General features: G+C 45.6%; 1 protein-coding gene and 1 pseudogene across 1 annotated transcript in view; both read left to right on the forward strand.

Moving 5' to 3' along the window:
- The window catches only part of LOC142785210 (uncharacterized), an 84,932-nt gene that overhangs the window by 60,833 nt on the left and 10,211 nt on the right, over positions 1–13,888 (forward strand). The window contains exons 5-9 of the mRNA XM_075883659.1: positions 1,392–1,523; positions 8,319–8,418; positions 12,154–12,300; positions 12,387–12,560; positions 12,658–12,855. Of these exons, the coding sequence (XP_075739774.1) occupies positions 1,392–1,523; positions 8,319–8,418; positions 12,154–12,300; positions 12,387–12,560; positions 12,658–12,855 (751 nt within the window). The remainder of the gene's footprint in view (positions 1–1,391; positions 1,524–8,318; positions 8,419–12,153; positions 12,301–12,386; positions 12,561–12,657; positions 12,856–13,888) is intronic.
- Positions 8,731–12,131, forward strand: LOC142785199 (uncharacterized; annotated as a pseudogene).

A 13,888-nucleotide genomic window follows, 5' to 3' on the forward strand; every position in this document is an offset into this window, starting at 1 on the left:
AGAATTTTACCACCTCACTCATTGCCAACTTCACAGAACTTGCACAAGGCACTCCATAGGGTTGACCAGTCAAAGAGAACTGGTCTTCAGTTGGTCAGCCAGTTGTAATTAAATGGTTTCTACCAGGTCAACCAGTTGAACACTTACAACACTCTTTACAACTAGAATATTTCCAATAAAGGATCTCCTCCGATTGGAAAGTATTTTCCCATGCGGGTGTGCACATTCAATTGAACTAACAAGCATTCCAATTGGGAGGCCAATGGGAATTCACTGTTCCAATGGTTTACTAATTGGGATGTGTGCAACCAATTGGACTGACAAGCATTTCAATTGGGAGACCAATCGGAAAGTGGTGTACCTATATGAATGATCAATCGCAACTGCGTGGTCCGATTGGTCATCCGCATTGAAGCACCACGTCCCAGTTGCTTTCCAATTCATTCCATTTAGGACCAATTGCTATGAACTGGTATGACCAATTGAACCAATTCACTTTTTTTTGACTGGGTAAAGATGTAAGCCTATGGTGCAGTTTGCAGTCATAAATGATGCCGACACCAAAATACTGTTGCTGATGTTTTTAATAGAATTTTTCTATTGTACACATTTGGCCCATTCAAAATCTGCATTGAAGTAATTAGAAATTTTGGAAAGCTTAGAAAAATGTTGCACGAAATGTTACACATGCTTACTAGACAGTGACAGCATTGGGTGGCATGGTACCTTCTTGTATTGACGTGGCAGAAAGTTGTGTGCCACTCAGGGAATTTCGCAAAAATACTCTGGGAAAACCCGGAAATCTCGGGGAATTTCAAAATGCTGACTTGGTAGACACCCTGTCATAGTGTGTGATATTACGACTGGTTTGGGTGTGTGTGCGGCTACAGTTGTCTGAGGGCCAACAGCTGTGCCTTTTTCATCCATCTTCTTCCTAGGCCTAGGGAAGGGTAGGTAGGTCAGTTAGCGGGCCTTGGTGAATTCGTTGCAGCTTGGCAAGTGTTCTTTGAGCTTTAGTGCTGTCCCATGGGCGATAGTCGCCGGCGTGAGCTAGCGCACCTTGGTATGCGCCATATGATTTAGGTTGTCTCTGATACTGCTCTCATGAGAGCGGCAAACCAACAGATTTTGGTTTGAAATCTATCTCCCACTGGACCTGGCTGTTGTGCAGGACTTGGACCGAATCAGGAAAATTATTGGTTTTAATGAGATGTTTTCTGAAAGCCATGGCACAAATCTCGTAGCAGTGTTCGACTTGTTCGCAGTCAGCTCAACAATTATTCATCTGTGCTTGTCTTCTTTGCAGTGTCGTGATTATCTTGCAAGGATTAAAATATATTTCAAACGTTCTTGTGATAGAAAATGTTGGGCCGTCCTCTTTCGTTTTGCAGTGGAAATCTTTGCACCAAGATACCGTCCGTCCACCGGCATATGTACCCCTACTACAAGAGAGCTGTATGCAACTCTGAGGACTTGCTTGCGACGTTCGAAACCGTCGTTCGTGTGGCGGATTACATGGCTGTGTAAGTGCTTTTACATGACACCTTAAGCTTCCTTCCCGATTTTGGAAAAAGCTTTTAGGGTAACGGGATCTTGCAAAGGATTGCTTATGGTTGAGGAGATGTATATTGGCTGGCCTTGTATATTGGCTGGCCTCCAGAAGACGTAGACAACTTGCGCATTTTCTGCGACAGATAGTGTGATACGTTTTAGGCCATGCAGTTGGGTGTTGCTGGCTTGCTTTGGACTTATGAGGAAAGGGTAATTCAAGTATATTACAAGTGATAAAATGGGCTCTAGAGCTTTTTTTTTTTTGAGGCACAGGTGATCGACTTTACTGCTCATGCTGTGAAAAACGAAGTGAATGTGGGTGTGTATATACAAGAGCACTGCACAGGCTACGATTCTCGGCCTGGGTTCAGAAATTGTTTAAGTTTACCAACCCAAACCTGGCCTAGTGACCGAAATGTGAAACATGGGCCTGGTCCAAGCTTGAGAAAGAATTTAACCTGCTGGGTCCAGCCCGGCTTGACCCAACTGCTGTTGAGGCCCGGCAGGAACCCGAGCCTATAATCTAGGTGTTGTTGTTTGAACAGGGAATTGACAGTAAGTTGTTTTAAATGCCAAATATCTATGCTGTGTTGGTGTGTGCTTTGCATATGAGGATGCTTTAACCTTCTTGTCAATTGTGGCTCACGGTGGGAAAAGTTGAGCAGACACGATGAACGTTTGTGCAAGGCACTGCATCTATTTTTTCTGCAAATAGAAGGAGGGTCATCAATGACATTTTGCAGCAGATATTGTAGCTCTGAAAGTAGTTTGCATCATGAGTTCTGTTTCATTAGGCAACAGAAAGAGAGGAGCCAAAGAACATAATTCTGTCTTTATTTTGATTGAACTAATGCTCTAATGATCAAGTCAATCATATACCCTTTGGATATGTAGCACCAGTCTTCAGCAGTGCCTTTCCAACACAAGATAAACAGAAGAAAATAAGCCAAATTTGTGACTTTTGTTAATGAACTAACCTGACGGAATGCACTATGTGCAGTTTTTAGGAATACATATAAACAGGAATAAGAAAGAAAAAACTGTTTTACTGTAGTTTTACTGTATCTTTAAAGTTAATTAAGCAGCCTTATCTGCGATGAGTGTGTATAGACAGTTCGGTGAGGAGACGACATGGGGCAGATGATTACATGTGGAGGGGCTAATCGACCTTTCTATTGGCTGAGGGGCCCTGTAGCCTCCACAGTGCTGAAGGATAATTTTGAAACAGAGTGTAGATTGGCCTGTACCTAAGCAGACTTCTGGCACCACAAGTAAGGCTGCTCAGTTTCCAGGCATTTGCACACTGCCATAATGACTGTGAGAAAAAAAAATTGAAAAGGCAGCTTGAAGCCAGAATTGTTGTCAACTTTCGAAGAGCAACCAAAAAATGCTGTCATGTGCGAGAAGCCATCAATGCAACAAGCAGTGATTGATATAACATTTTGTTGCATAAATTTTAAGTACAGTAGGCTCATTGAACAGAACATGAAAGGACCAGGTAAACGTGTTTCGTTTAACAAGAGTCTCATTTACTGAGAGATGAACAGGAGTGTAGAATGCTTGTGTGAAACCAATCACACCAAGAGAAATTGTTCGTTTAACAGGTGTTCATTTACTGAGAGCCCGCTTCATGTCAGAAAAGTCTTCTGCTTTTTCGGTAACTGGCAACAAGTCGGTCAATGATTTCGACGCGTGCAATTGCCGTGATGCCTTCGCAGGTATTAAAAAAAAAGCTAAGGCAAGGTGGGCGGCCAGTGCTGAATGCACCATTATGCCTCATTGTCGACAGCCTTGTCATGATCATCACCAGCTGTGTGCCTTGAACGCAACACAAGAGCACAATGCTGCCGTTTGCTGGTGTTAGGTTGCTTTCCAGGGTGCTCCACTTTGTGGACAAAAGCTGGCTGGCGCCCAACTGAGTAGCATGGGCACTGAGAAACTTCAATCCAGCGACCATACTGCATGCTTTATAGGTGACAATCGAAGTGAGTCACACCTTACTGTGTAAAGCTCGTCTTGCTGCTTGCTGATTCCCGAAGTGTGGATGCAACGTGCAGTGACTTTATCAAAGGATAGTTTAATATAACTATGGATACATGGAATACAGTTCATCAGCCCTAAGCACTCGTGGAATCCTAAAATTTTCTTCTTCGGTGGAACCTTCGTTTTAGAACACTTGCTGGCCTCTTGTGCCATGACCAGCATCGAACTGACATATTGTGTATGTTTTGCAGCCATAATGAAAATCTATTGCAGTTAAGCCTGCCAATAGGGTTGCAATGCATGATGTTCATTTTTTGTGCATTTGCACTTGCTACTTGTGTTTCGCAATCATTATACCATTATTTGTACAGCTGTTCATGTTTATTAATGGGTAATTAGTCACACAAGATTGGCTGGTGACTGTGTACTGTGCAATTGCCTTTGCAAACTAGGGGTTCTCGTTTGCAACCATTTTTAATGGCTATATTGCGGGCTTTCTGAATACTTGGCCATTGTTGACATCTTCAACCTCACGAGGTGCAACAGAGATGTCGGTCTCAATGGATGATGTCAACATTTTGGAATGACCCAAACTCACTTCTGTAAGCAGGCTGTTGTGCGGGCACAACAACCATTGCCAGAGTGAAGCAGGGGAAGCTGCCACCCAGCATGTGTCAATAGCAGCATCCTGTCTAGGTGTTCGAGCTGATGATGCCTCGCTCATGAAGTGCATTCATTCATGCTCAAGTTGCTGTGCCCAGGGAGAACTTCTCCTTTTGCTCCAACATATTCCTCTGAAAGCTTTCCTGCTGTCATCCAAGCCATTGCATTACTTCCATATGGAGTCGGGCACCTTTCTTTAAAGCACCCTGGGTTCGCATACTGGCAAGCAGTGGAAGTTCTTGGCTTCCTCTTGCAATAATGCTTCAGAGGCAACCTAAAAGTTTCCTTTGCATGCTTCCCACAAGCATTGTCTTTGCCCTTCGAAACAAGCGCTCTGTTAAACAGTACTTTGCAAAAGAGTGTCGACTTGTGTACGTTTGTAGTTTAGAGCTTTCTGGTAGGATTTTCCTTTCTAATTGTGAGCGTGCGCGCAATGCGAATGAGAGGGCACATTCGTGCTGTTTACCCCTTTTTTTTGCTCAAAAGACATTAGTTCAGTTAAGGGGGGCTTTGCTGATTCGATAGACTTGGCGGCTTGAACATGACTGGTCATTCAACAGGTTATCATTCATAACTCCTTCCAAATGTCTCATGTGACAATTACCCCTGGCAGCCAGTATTGTGGATTGGGCGCCTTTGTTCTGTTCCAATCACATTCCGGGGAATTGAAACTTGTAATTCTATTCTCTCATTAGAATGAAGAAAACCCTAGTTCATTCTGACCCTGGGAATGACCGGGCAGATCAACTCCATTCCTACATTTTCTCAACGTAGGAAAGGCATGCTTTGATTTTGATAGCTCTGTCGAGCTAAGAATGATTGTAACAACATAAAGCTGCTGTTGTCAAATTCATTAGGAATTGCAGAAGTATACAAAACACTGGTGGAGGGACAGTAGCTCGGTGACTTATCTCGGGTAGTACAACCACATTACTACCTTTGATGGGGCAGTTCTCTCGCTACCTATAGTATTTGCATGGTCAGCACAATCTTGGAAAGAAAAGTAAGTAAACAGTTGGCAATGCATCTATTGACTTCTTTCGAGCGTATTTTACTACCATCGTGGCATTTCTTTACTCTAGCCAGCAGCTAGTAAAGCTTCAAACTTTTGCCGTTACTAACCAGGGATGCTTTCTCAGTCTTAACGAAGTAACTACCAAGCCACATATGTTGCTCGATCCTTGCAGTAATTGTGGCACTCTTTTATTTTGTCGATTACCTTGAAATAAAAATTTCATGCTAAGTGATGACATACATATGTGCAAATAGAAGCCAGATGATCATGTGTACAAATTGTTTGTTATTTTTCTAAATTCTATGAATGTTAACCAGTACACAGTGTGCTATTCCAAACTATATAGTAGCGTAAATATTCTCAAACGGCTTCTACAGTACGTACCGGCTAATCTTGACATTCTATATGCGCGTTTTCTTGTATTTCCTAGTCAGTGATTCGTTCATGCCCAATGTATGTTGCTGTGATGCATACTTGTCATGGTAATTGCATGAAGTAATTAGTGGCCACTAATTAATCTATGTGAACAATTTCACTTCGTTTATTCTCCTACATATTTTTCTGTAATAGAAGTATCTTAATGTGGTATTGTAAATGCATATATCATCATCATCATCATCATCAGCCTGACTACGTCCACTGCAGGACAAAGGCCTCTCCCATGTTCCGCCAGTTAACCCGGTCCTGTGCTTGCTGCTGCCAATTTATACCTGCAAGCTTCTTAATCTCATCTGCCCACCTGACCTTCTGTCTCCCCCTAACCCACTTGCCTTCTCTGGGAATCCAGTTAGTTACCCTTAACGACCAGCGGTTATCCTGTCTACGTGCTACATGCCCCGCCCATGTCCATTTCTTCTTCTTGATTTCAGCTATGATATCCTTAACCCCAGGCCTCGTTATGCAGTTCCATCACCATGCGGATTTTTTATCCGGTTGGGAACTGCGCGGCACTGGGATTTGAACCACGGACCTTTTGCATGCGAGGCGGATGCTCTAATCACTACGCCATCGCTGCTAAATGCATGTATTGACGAGGGTAATTAAAAATTTAGTAGCGTTAATAATTGTTCCAGTCAGCATTATTCAGGAACTACTTAGCCGACTAGCAAGTTTCACTAATCTGCATTTTACTATTTTCACTTACTAGGAGATTAGTGTTTTTTGTGATAAGTTAATGGTTAGTATTTAGTTAGTGAACATGCAAACCTTTTTTTTCAAGAGTGCATGTTTGAACAAATGGTGATGTCTCGATATTGTTTAAGCTTGAATGCGTTAATGCTAAAACGACGACATGTTGTAGTCTTTTGTAAGGATTTGGGGAGGTGCCACCTTGGTTACGTGTGATTGCCTGTTTTGGCTACTCGCACCACTGCTTTCAAAAGTCTATTCTATACTGTATCTCTCTGTATGGTTAATCTTGTTGTAACAATTCGTGTACGAATGTGTGCTGTGCTAACCTGCAGACCTTTGCGATAGAATTCCTGGCAAAGGCGCTCATGTGTGTAGTTAGGGGGGAAAATATTGCAAAAAAAAAGAGAGCGGGGGATAATATGGGATGAGACGGTGCGCAAGCTGGTATAGGAAAGCTTCCAGTAAACACAAGCATCGCACCAGCGTCAATACACATTATAACTTAGAGAAGCGGAAGGGTTTTTTGAATGGCCAATCGGTACAAGATACTGAGGGGAACAGTGCAAAAGCGGGACGGAGAAAGATTGAACACACGACACAAGCGCTGATGGACAACTGTGTGTAAATTTATTACACCTGGAAATATGTAGCTGGAAACAAGAACCAAAATCATCACGTGCACGTATGAGTGAAAGGCAAAAAAGAGATAATGTTTTTGAGTAGTTAACTTGTTCTTTTCGACTCGTGGCAGATTCTTTTTTGCCTTTGGTTTTTCTTTTTTGTGTGACATTTTTTGTTCTTGTTTTCAGCTGTATGTTTCCACGTATAATAAATTTACCCACAATTATTCGTCAGCGCTTGTGTCGTGTGTTCAATCTTTCTCCGTCCCGTTTTTTGCGCTGTTCCCTTCAGTGTTAGATAAGCGCTTTTTCCAATCTGTATCCAAGTCACCGATGGTGGCTGAAGCAAAAACAAAGTGAAGGATGGGGAGACAGCAGGCAGCTGTTTGCCACCGAGGGGGAAAGAATCTCATAGTGTAATGTGAGTATGCTGCCGCCGTTGTTCCGCATGACGAATACCATGGCATAGAGCCATGGTTATGCGAGGTATAGAGGGAAACATCAGAGCAACACAGTCTCTATAAGGACAGAATTACAGTAGGTGTGTTGCTTTACTATGCTTGTAATAGGCCAAGATATTTCAAATTACTATTTTGTTGTTCAATTGAAGGGTCTTGCTTACTAATGTTTGAAGTTTGAAAATCAGCTCGTCGTCAAAAATGGGCTATTTTTTGAAAAACATAATTTCATTCCCATTCTATTCCGAGCAAAATGTGCTTAGTTCCATTCTCATTTCATTCCTCGAAGCTTTATCGCCATTCCATTCTCATGCCACTTTGGGGTCGCAAAAATGTGGAACAATTCTGGATTAATTCCGATTGAGGAGTGGCAACTTCGCAAGACTGCTGGCAGCACGCTGTTTACTCGCCCTTCCCTGGCATATAGAGTTGCGTAGGTTTGGCACTGGCACTTATAATAGCCAGTGTATGATGCCTTATCTGCCCATCTATTGTAAATAATAAATGACAGCAGAATGGAACAAACAGACAGCAGATACTTTAGAAGAGGAGGAGCTGGGCAGCAGTCGACAGCCGGCTCAGTTGGAGCTGTCGCCTGGGTTCAAAAAAAGGGAAGTGCAACTGGGCCAGATAGAAAATTTAGTTGGGTGATGATGAACTGGAATGTGCTTGTATAGGGTTGGGTGCAGCGGAGATCATCGGGAGAGGCCTTCTTCACTGCATAAAGAAAAAATACCTAGAAGGGGTGACGACTAGCGTACAAGCGTGTACATGGAGTTTGTGCTTTGGACTCGTGTCTGAAAGTTCTTCAGTGCATTCTAAACTGGTTCGAGGGGGCATGTGACTATAAATGTCTGATTGTGCATTTGAGAGTTTATAATCATGTTCTCTCTGCAGTGTGGAGAAGATGTTTGATTGCAGCCGGGACGACATGGTGGACGTTGCTGAAGCATTGATTGTGGCACTGATGAAGCTCCTAGAGAAACTGCGCCATGAGGTATGGCTGATATCTGCCACTTGAACATTGTCTCATTGTACAGGGCTGAGCTCATGCACAGTAAATACTGTATCTATTCGCATAATAAACACACCCCCTATATTCATCCGCTACAGTCCTTCTAACCGACATCTGGCATCTCCTTGATCGTTGGATCTCTTCCGTTTTTTATTATTATGCCAACCCCTCTCGGCAACCGCGGCTTGCTCCCTTTGCCCGCTGCCGCCGCCATATTGTTCCTTCTGCGCGTCGCACGTCCAGCCTTTTTTTTTATTATCCATGCGCCACAGCGGCGTTCACGAATGGGGCGAGTGTAGAGACTTAGCAGCTGATAAACCCACAGCAAGCGAAGGTCACGAAACTTAACGCGCAAACTGACGGCCGCTTTCTGCAAGTACGAAACTTTAAGGCCTACTTACATACCCGTGATTTCCGAGCGATAATGACAAAGTTTGCTGTCGCCATGGCTAGCCATAACTTAGGTGAAGGGCCATTCGTCGCCATCGCGTAGCAGGTTTGTGGTCAAGCAGGAAAAATTCCAGAAAAGATCGCGATGATTTTCGCAACCTAATAGAACTCCCAATTTCCGCTTCAATTGTAATACCGTATTTACTCGATTCTACCGCGCCCTCGATTGTAACGCGCACCCGATTTCCACCGCGAAAAAAAAACAAAAAACGTAAGACATCGATTGCAACGCGCACCCATTTTTCTCGCTGGCCCGCACGATCACACCACTCGAAAAAACGACTCTTTTCGGGAGCGTCTTCCATTTAAATATGTGGTACGGGCGAAGCTTGTGCCCATCTGACGTGTAACAGAGCATTGCAGTCACTGTAGTTTTACCGTGGACCGATGTCAGCACGCGAACTTGCTTCGCCCCCTTCTTCTCGATGGTTGTGGTGCCAGGCATGTCGAAGTAAAGAAGCGTCTGATCGGCATTCCCGATTTGCCCAAACAGGTAGCCGTTGTTGCGCCGCAAGTTTAGGACGAACCTCTGAAAACTGTGAAGCTTTTCATCGTACTCCTCTGCAAAACTTTTCGCATATGCATGTTCCCCTTCGGAGGGAAAAGCCTTTCCTCTTCATAAAGTTAGTTAGCCAGCACCTGCTCGCTTTAAACTGGCTCCGCATTAGACCTTTTTCTAAGACTAATTGCATAGCCCGCACTTGGAGCAGCTCTGTCGTCACGGGCCGCTGTGCCGCTCGCTGCTCAAGCACATACTCGCCGAGCAGCTCTTTAATTTGCGGAAACCGACCCTGCTGTGGTTCACTGAAACCTTTGCATGAAGCTTTGCTGTCGACAATCTTCTGCTTTTGTTTCCGCCGGTCCCGCACGCACGTTTCGGGAACTCCGAACGACCGCGCTGCGGCCCAATTTCCGTCCGCTTCTGCACACGCGATGACTTTTCTTTTAAAAGCGGCATCGTGGTGCACTCGAGTTTTTGGAGTCGGCCCTTCCACGCCGTTGATGCTAATGCACTACTAGATGACGAACTCCTCAGCACACGTACGAAGTGCCGCACATGGGAAACACATAGGCAGAAATGGCCGACGCGCCATGCCGACGCACGTAGCAACGTTACTAGATACTTTTCCAGTTGTCAAACTCCGCCGCGGCGCGTGACGCTTTTCCATTGAGCGCCGCGTGGGGGCGCGCGCGACACGATTGGCCCGGTTCGGTGAGAGGTGTAACCGCGAAGGAACCGGCCTGCGAGCGCAGAAGGCGACCGCATCGTTCTGCTCGAGTTGTTGTGCGCGTTTGCTTTTGTTTCCCGTGTATAGACGTAAAATGTCGATGACTGCTGTGACTGTGTAGTGAGAAGCAATGCCCCGTTGCTTTGTGACCGGCTGCAAAAGCGGCTACGACTCTGCGAAGAGCGCAGCTGAGAAGAGACACTTTTTCAAACCGCCCAACGAAACTTCGAGGCTTCAAGAATGGCAACACGCGATCCCAAGGAGCGACAGGGAGCTCACGAGCTCTTGTGTTGTGTGCGACCTTCACTTTCAGGAAGCAGACCTTGTGAAAAACTTCGTGCACAACATCCGCGGTGACGTCGTCGTCATACCGCGAGACAAGTGGAGCCTCAAAGATGATGCCGTACCCCGCTTGTTTCCCAACTGTCCGAAATATCTTTCGAAGCCTTTGCGGAAACGCAAAGCTCCTGCCGTAAGGTCACCCCTTCAACCGAAGCGTCGGAATGTTCAGGACGACGCCGAACAAGAAAACACAGCGCCGAACACCTTCGACTATGGGGAGAGAGACGGCTCTGTGTCAGGCAGCGTCACACTCGATAGTACCCAGTCCTTGTTCGAGGAGCTATCCACAATGGCGCAAGAGGGACGGCGGCTGCAAGGCTGGTCGACTGAACTCGTTGATTCTGTTGTCGTGCTCTACAAACTTGAAGTAGAAAACTCAGTTCCCCGAGTCGGCAAGGCAGTGACGTTGTCAAGCGACCTTTGTCTCTCAGTCAGTGCGAATGGGCGGCTTGTACCGTCAACTGTGTACACAGGATGTTCGCACCTGGAGGTGAAGTCATTGAATGACCTAACATGCTTGCTGGGCTATGTGGAAAAGCTAAAGCCATGTCAGGGCTTTCCTGCCAAGCTTTACCCACAAATATCATCCTCGTCGGTAGCAAGTAAAGAGGGTGAGACTTGGCGACGCAAAACATGCACCACGCTGAGCTTGGATGCCACCTGCACAGAATGCAAAACGTTGGGTAGACGGTTTTTGATGCGCACGAAGAACTCCCAAGTGCGCAAACCCAGACCCAAGAGTAAGTGCATGAAAACGCTGCGCCGTAAAGTGATCCAAGCAACGCTCAAGAGAGAGAGGCTGAGCAAAGAGCTGGCTTCTATGAAAAAGCAACTTTGTAACGTGACTGAAGCTAAAATTGAAAGTGTGCTTCATGTTCTTCCTGCAAAGCAGCAACTTGCTTTTAAAACGGCGGTAATGGCAGCAAAGGCAAAAATGAAAAACGGAAGGCGTTATGACGACGAATGGCTGATGACATGCCTGTTGTTGCAAATTTCCAGCCCAAAAGCTTACACCTTGATATCAGACATGCAACTGTTGCCCCTTCCCACTAAAGCCCGCTTGCGTCAAATAATCAGTGGCATCCCATGCAAGTACGGGTACAATGAAGTTGCGCTAAGTACAATTAAGGCGCACTTCCAGGGCAAGAGTCACATCAGAAGGTGCGGCGTTCTACTGCTGGACGAGATCAAACTAAAGCAGTCGGTTGCTTTAACAAGGCGTCGTGCAAAATGGACGGCTTCGTCGACTATGGCGACGTAACATCCACAGCGACTGATAAGCTTGCTGATCATAGCCTAGTCCTCATGTTTGTGCCGCTGTTTGAGGACTGGGTGCAGCCCATAGCAAGCTTCGCCACAAAGGGAGCAGCCCCTGGGAAGGTACTTTCGGAACTCGTGCTGAGCGCTGTGCTTGAACTGCACAAAAGCAACGCCTCTGTGCTTGCTATAATAAGTGATGGAGCCGGGAACAACCGCTCAATGTGGACCCAGCTCGGTATATCGGGCAAGCTGGACTCGTCGTGCCATCACATCGAACACCCTTGGGAGCCTTCACAGAGGATTTATTTCATTTGTGATGTGCCGCACATAATCAAGTGCATCAGAAATCATCTGAAGAAACATACCTATGGATTGATAAGAAAAAAAGTGCAAATGTTCAGAGTTAGAATTTAATCGTTCTTTTTCTTACTTCCAGGCACGTGACCATAAGATCAACTTTGGTCACTATGTTACACTGTTCGACACAGAAAAGGACAAACACCTACGAGTCGTACCAAAACTGACGCGAGCCCATGTTGCACCTGATAACCTTCAGAAGATGAGTGTCAGGCTTGCCACCCAGGTATTTTGACTGCTATAGTCTGTGTGTTACTCGTTGCACGTTGTTTGTTTTCGTGTACCTTTACACCGAATGCACTTCTTTAACAGCTGTTCAGCCGTAGCACAGCAGTTGGCATCAAGCTGTACAGAGAAGCCAAGGTGCCAGGCATGGAAGACTCCGAAGGCACAGAAACATTCACCAGGATGGTGAATGATCTTTTTGATGCCTTAAACATCAAGCTACCATCGAGAGGAGTGAGGCGCCACTCGAAAGAAATACAGGTGACTGCTAGACCCCTTTTCATTTCGATTTAGCCTTGTATGTTCTTGAGCACTCACTTTGTTCAGCATGTTAACATCATGACACTAATATTTTCAGATCCTGAAAGACTTCCTGGAAATGCTCAACACGACGGAGCGAAATGCAGTCAAAGAGAACCTGAAGCTTTTTGCGTCACAGCAAACAACAGAGTCTTTACGAGTGACTTTGCTGTCCACCATAGACGTCATTGCATTTTTGCTGGCTCAAGGTGCTAACTATGTCCTTAGAGCAAAGTTAAACCAGGACCCTTTGGAGGTAAGCATGCTGTTCTTGTTTTTGCTTGGTGCATTTTGTTAGCACATTTCAGTGCAGTTCAAAGCCATGTCTTTTTCAGCGACACTTCGGATAGATAGATAGATAACTTTATTGTACACCGAGGGAGGAGAGTCGGGTTTTACCCCGACGCCCCTGCGGGCCGCTCCCACGTTGGAACAGGCAGGGACTGGCACGGTCATTTGGAGGTGACGAATCTCATCCAACGGTTGTCAACTTCAGTCAGATATTCCGCCTCCTCAGCCTCTACACACCGGTAAAGACAGCTTTGCGTGGCAGTGTGCAAGGCACACCCTGTTCTGTGCTCGTTAGTGTGACTGACAAGCCGCCCAGTCTGCGTTTTCCGGTTTTCTGTATAATAGCAGGCAACTTGCCTCAAATAGAAGGAAAATGTTAGCCGAAAACGCATGCAGAACCTATGAACAGCACCCGCTACTGCGCTGAACTGCAGGGGAAAGTTGCCTGTTCAGCTGCGCGCCGACGCGCTCGATCGGGCCGACCGTGGCGCGAGCGCCCCTGGCGGCAGTAAACAGAGAGGGGTCAAGTTTGTGCGGCGGTCCAGGCGGAGTTTGACAACTGGAAAAGTATCTAGTAACGTTGGCACGTAGGGGGCGGCCATTTTGGACTTGCCGATGGCAATAGATTGACCATAATTTTTTTTGTTCGTACTCGATTCTAACGCGCATGCAATTTATGAACTCGCTTAACCGGAAAAAAAGGTGCGCGTTAGATTCGAGTAATTACGGTAGGTGGATGGCTAAATTGTGGCTCACGCAGAGGATTGTGGGCTACGGGGCTCGTCTGTATCGACTTCCGGTTCGAGATGCCGTTCCGTCGTATGGTACATCTTGCCAGGACTGTCGCTTTCTGTGGGTTCCACCAAGCAGCTGCGGTGCCTTTTTCTCACAAATTGTTTCATAATACCTTGTAGAGCTATGCAGATTAATTGAATCATGAGTATAATGAAAAAGACTATATTGAAAAAAAAAAGTAATACGTCATTTACTCACCTAAT

This window comes from Rhipicephalus microplus, unplaced genomic scaffold, assembly GCF_043290135.1.
Source record: "Rhipicephalus microplus isolate Deutch F79 unplaced genomic scaffold, USDA_Rmic scaffold_19, whole genome shotgun sequence".
Classification (NCBI taxonomy): domain Eukaryota; kingdom Metazoa; phylum Arthropoda; class Arachnida; order Ixodida; family Ixodidae; genus Rhipicephalus; species Rhipicephalus microplus.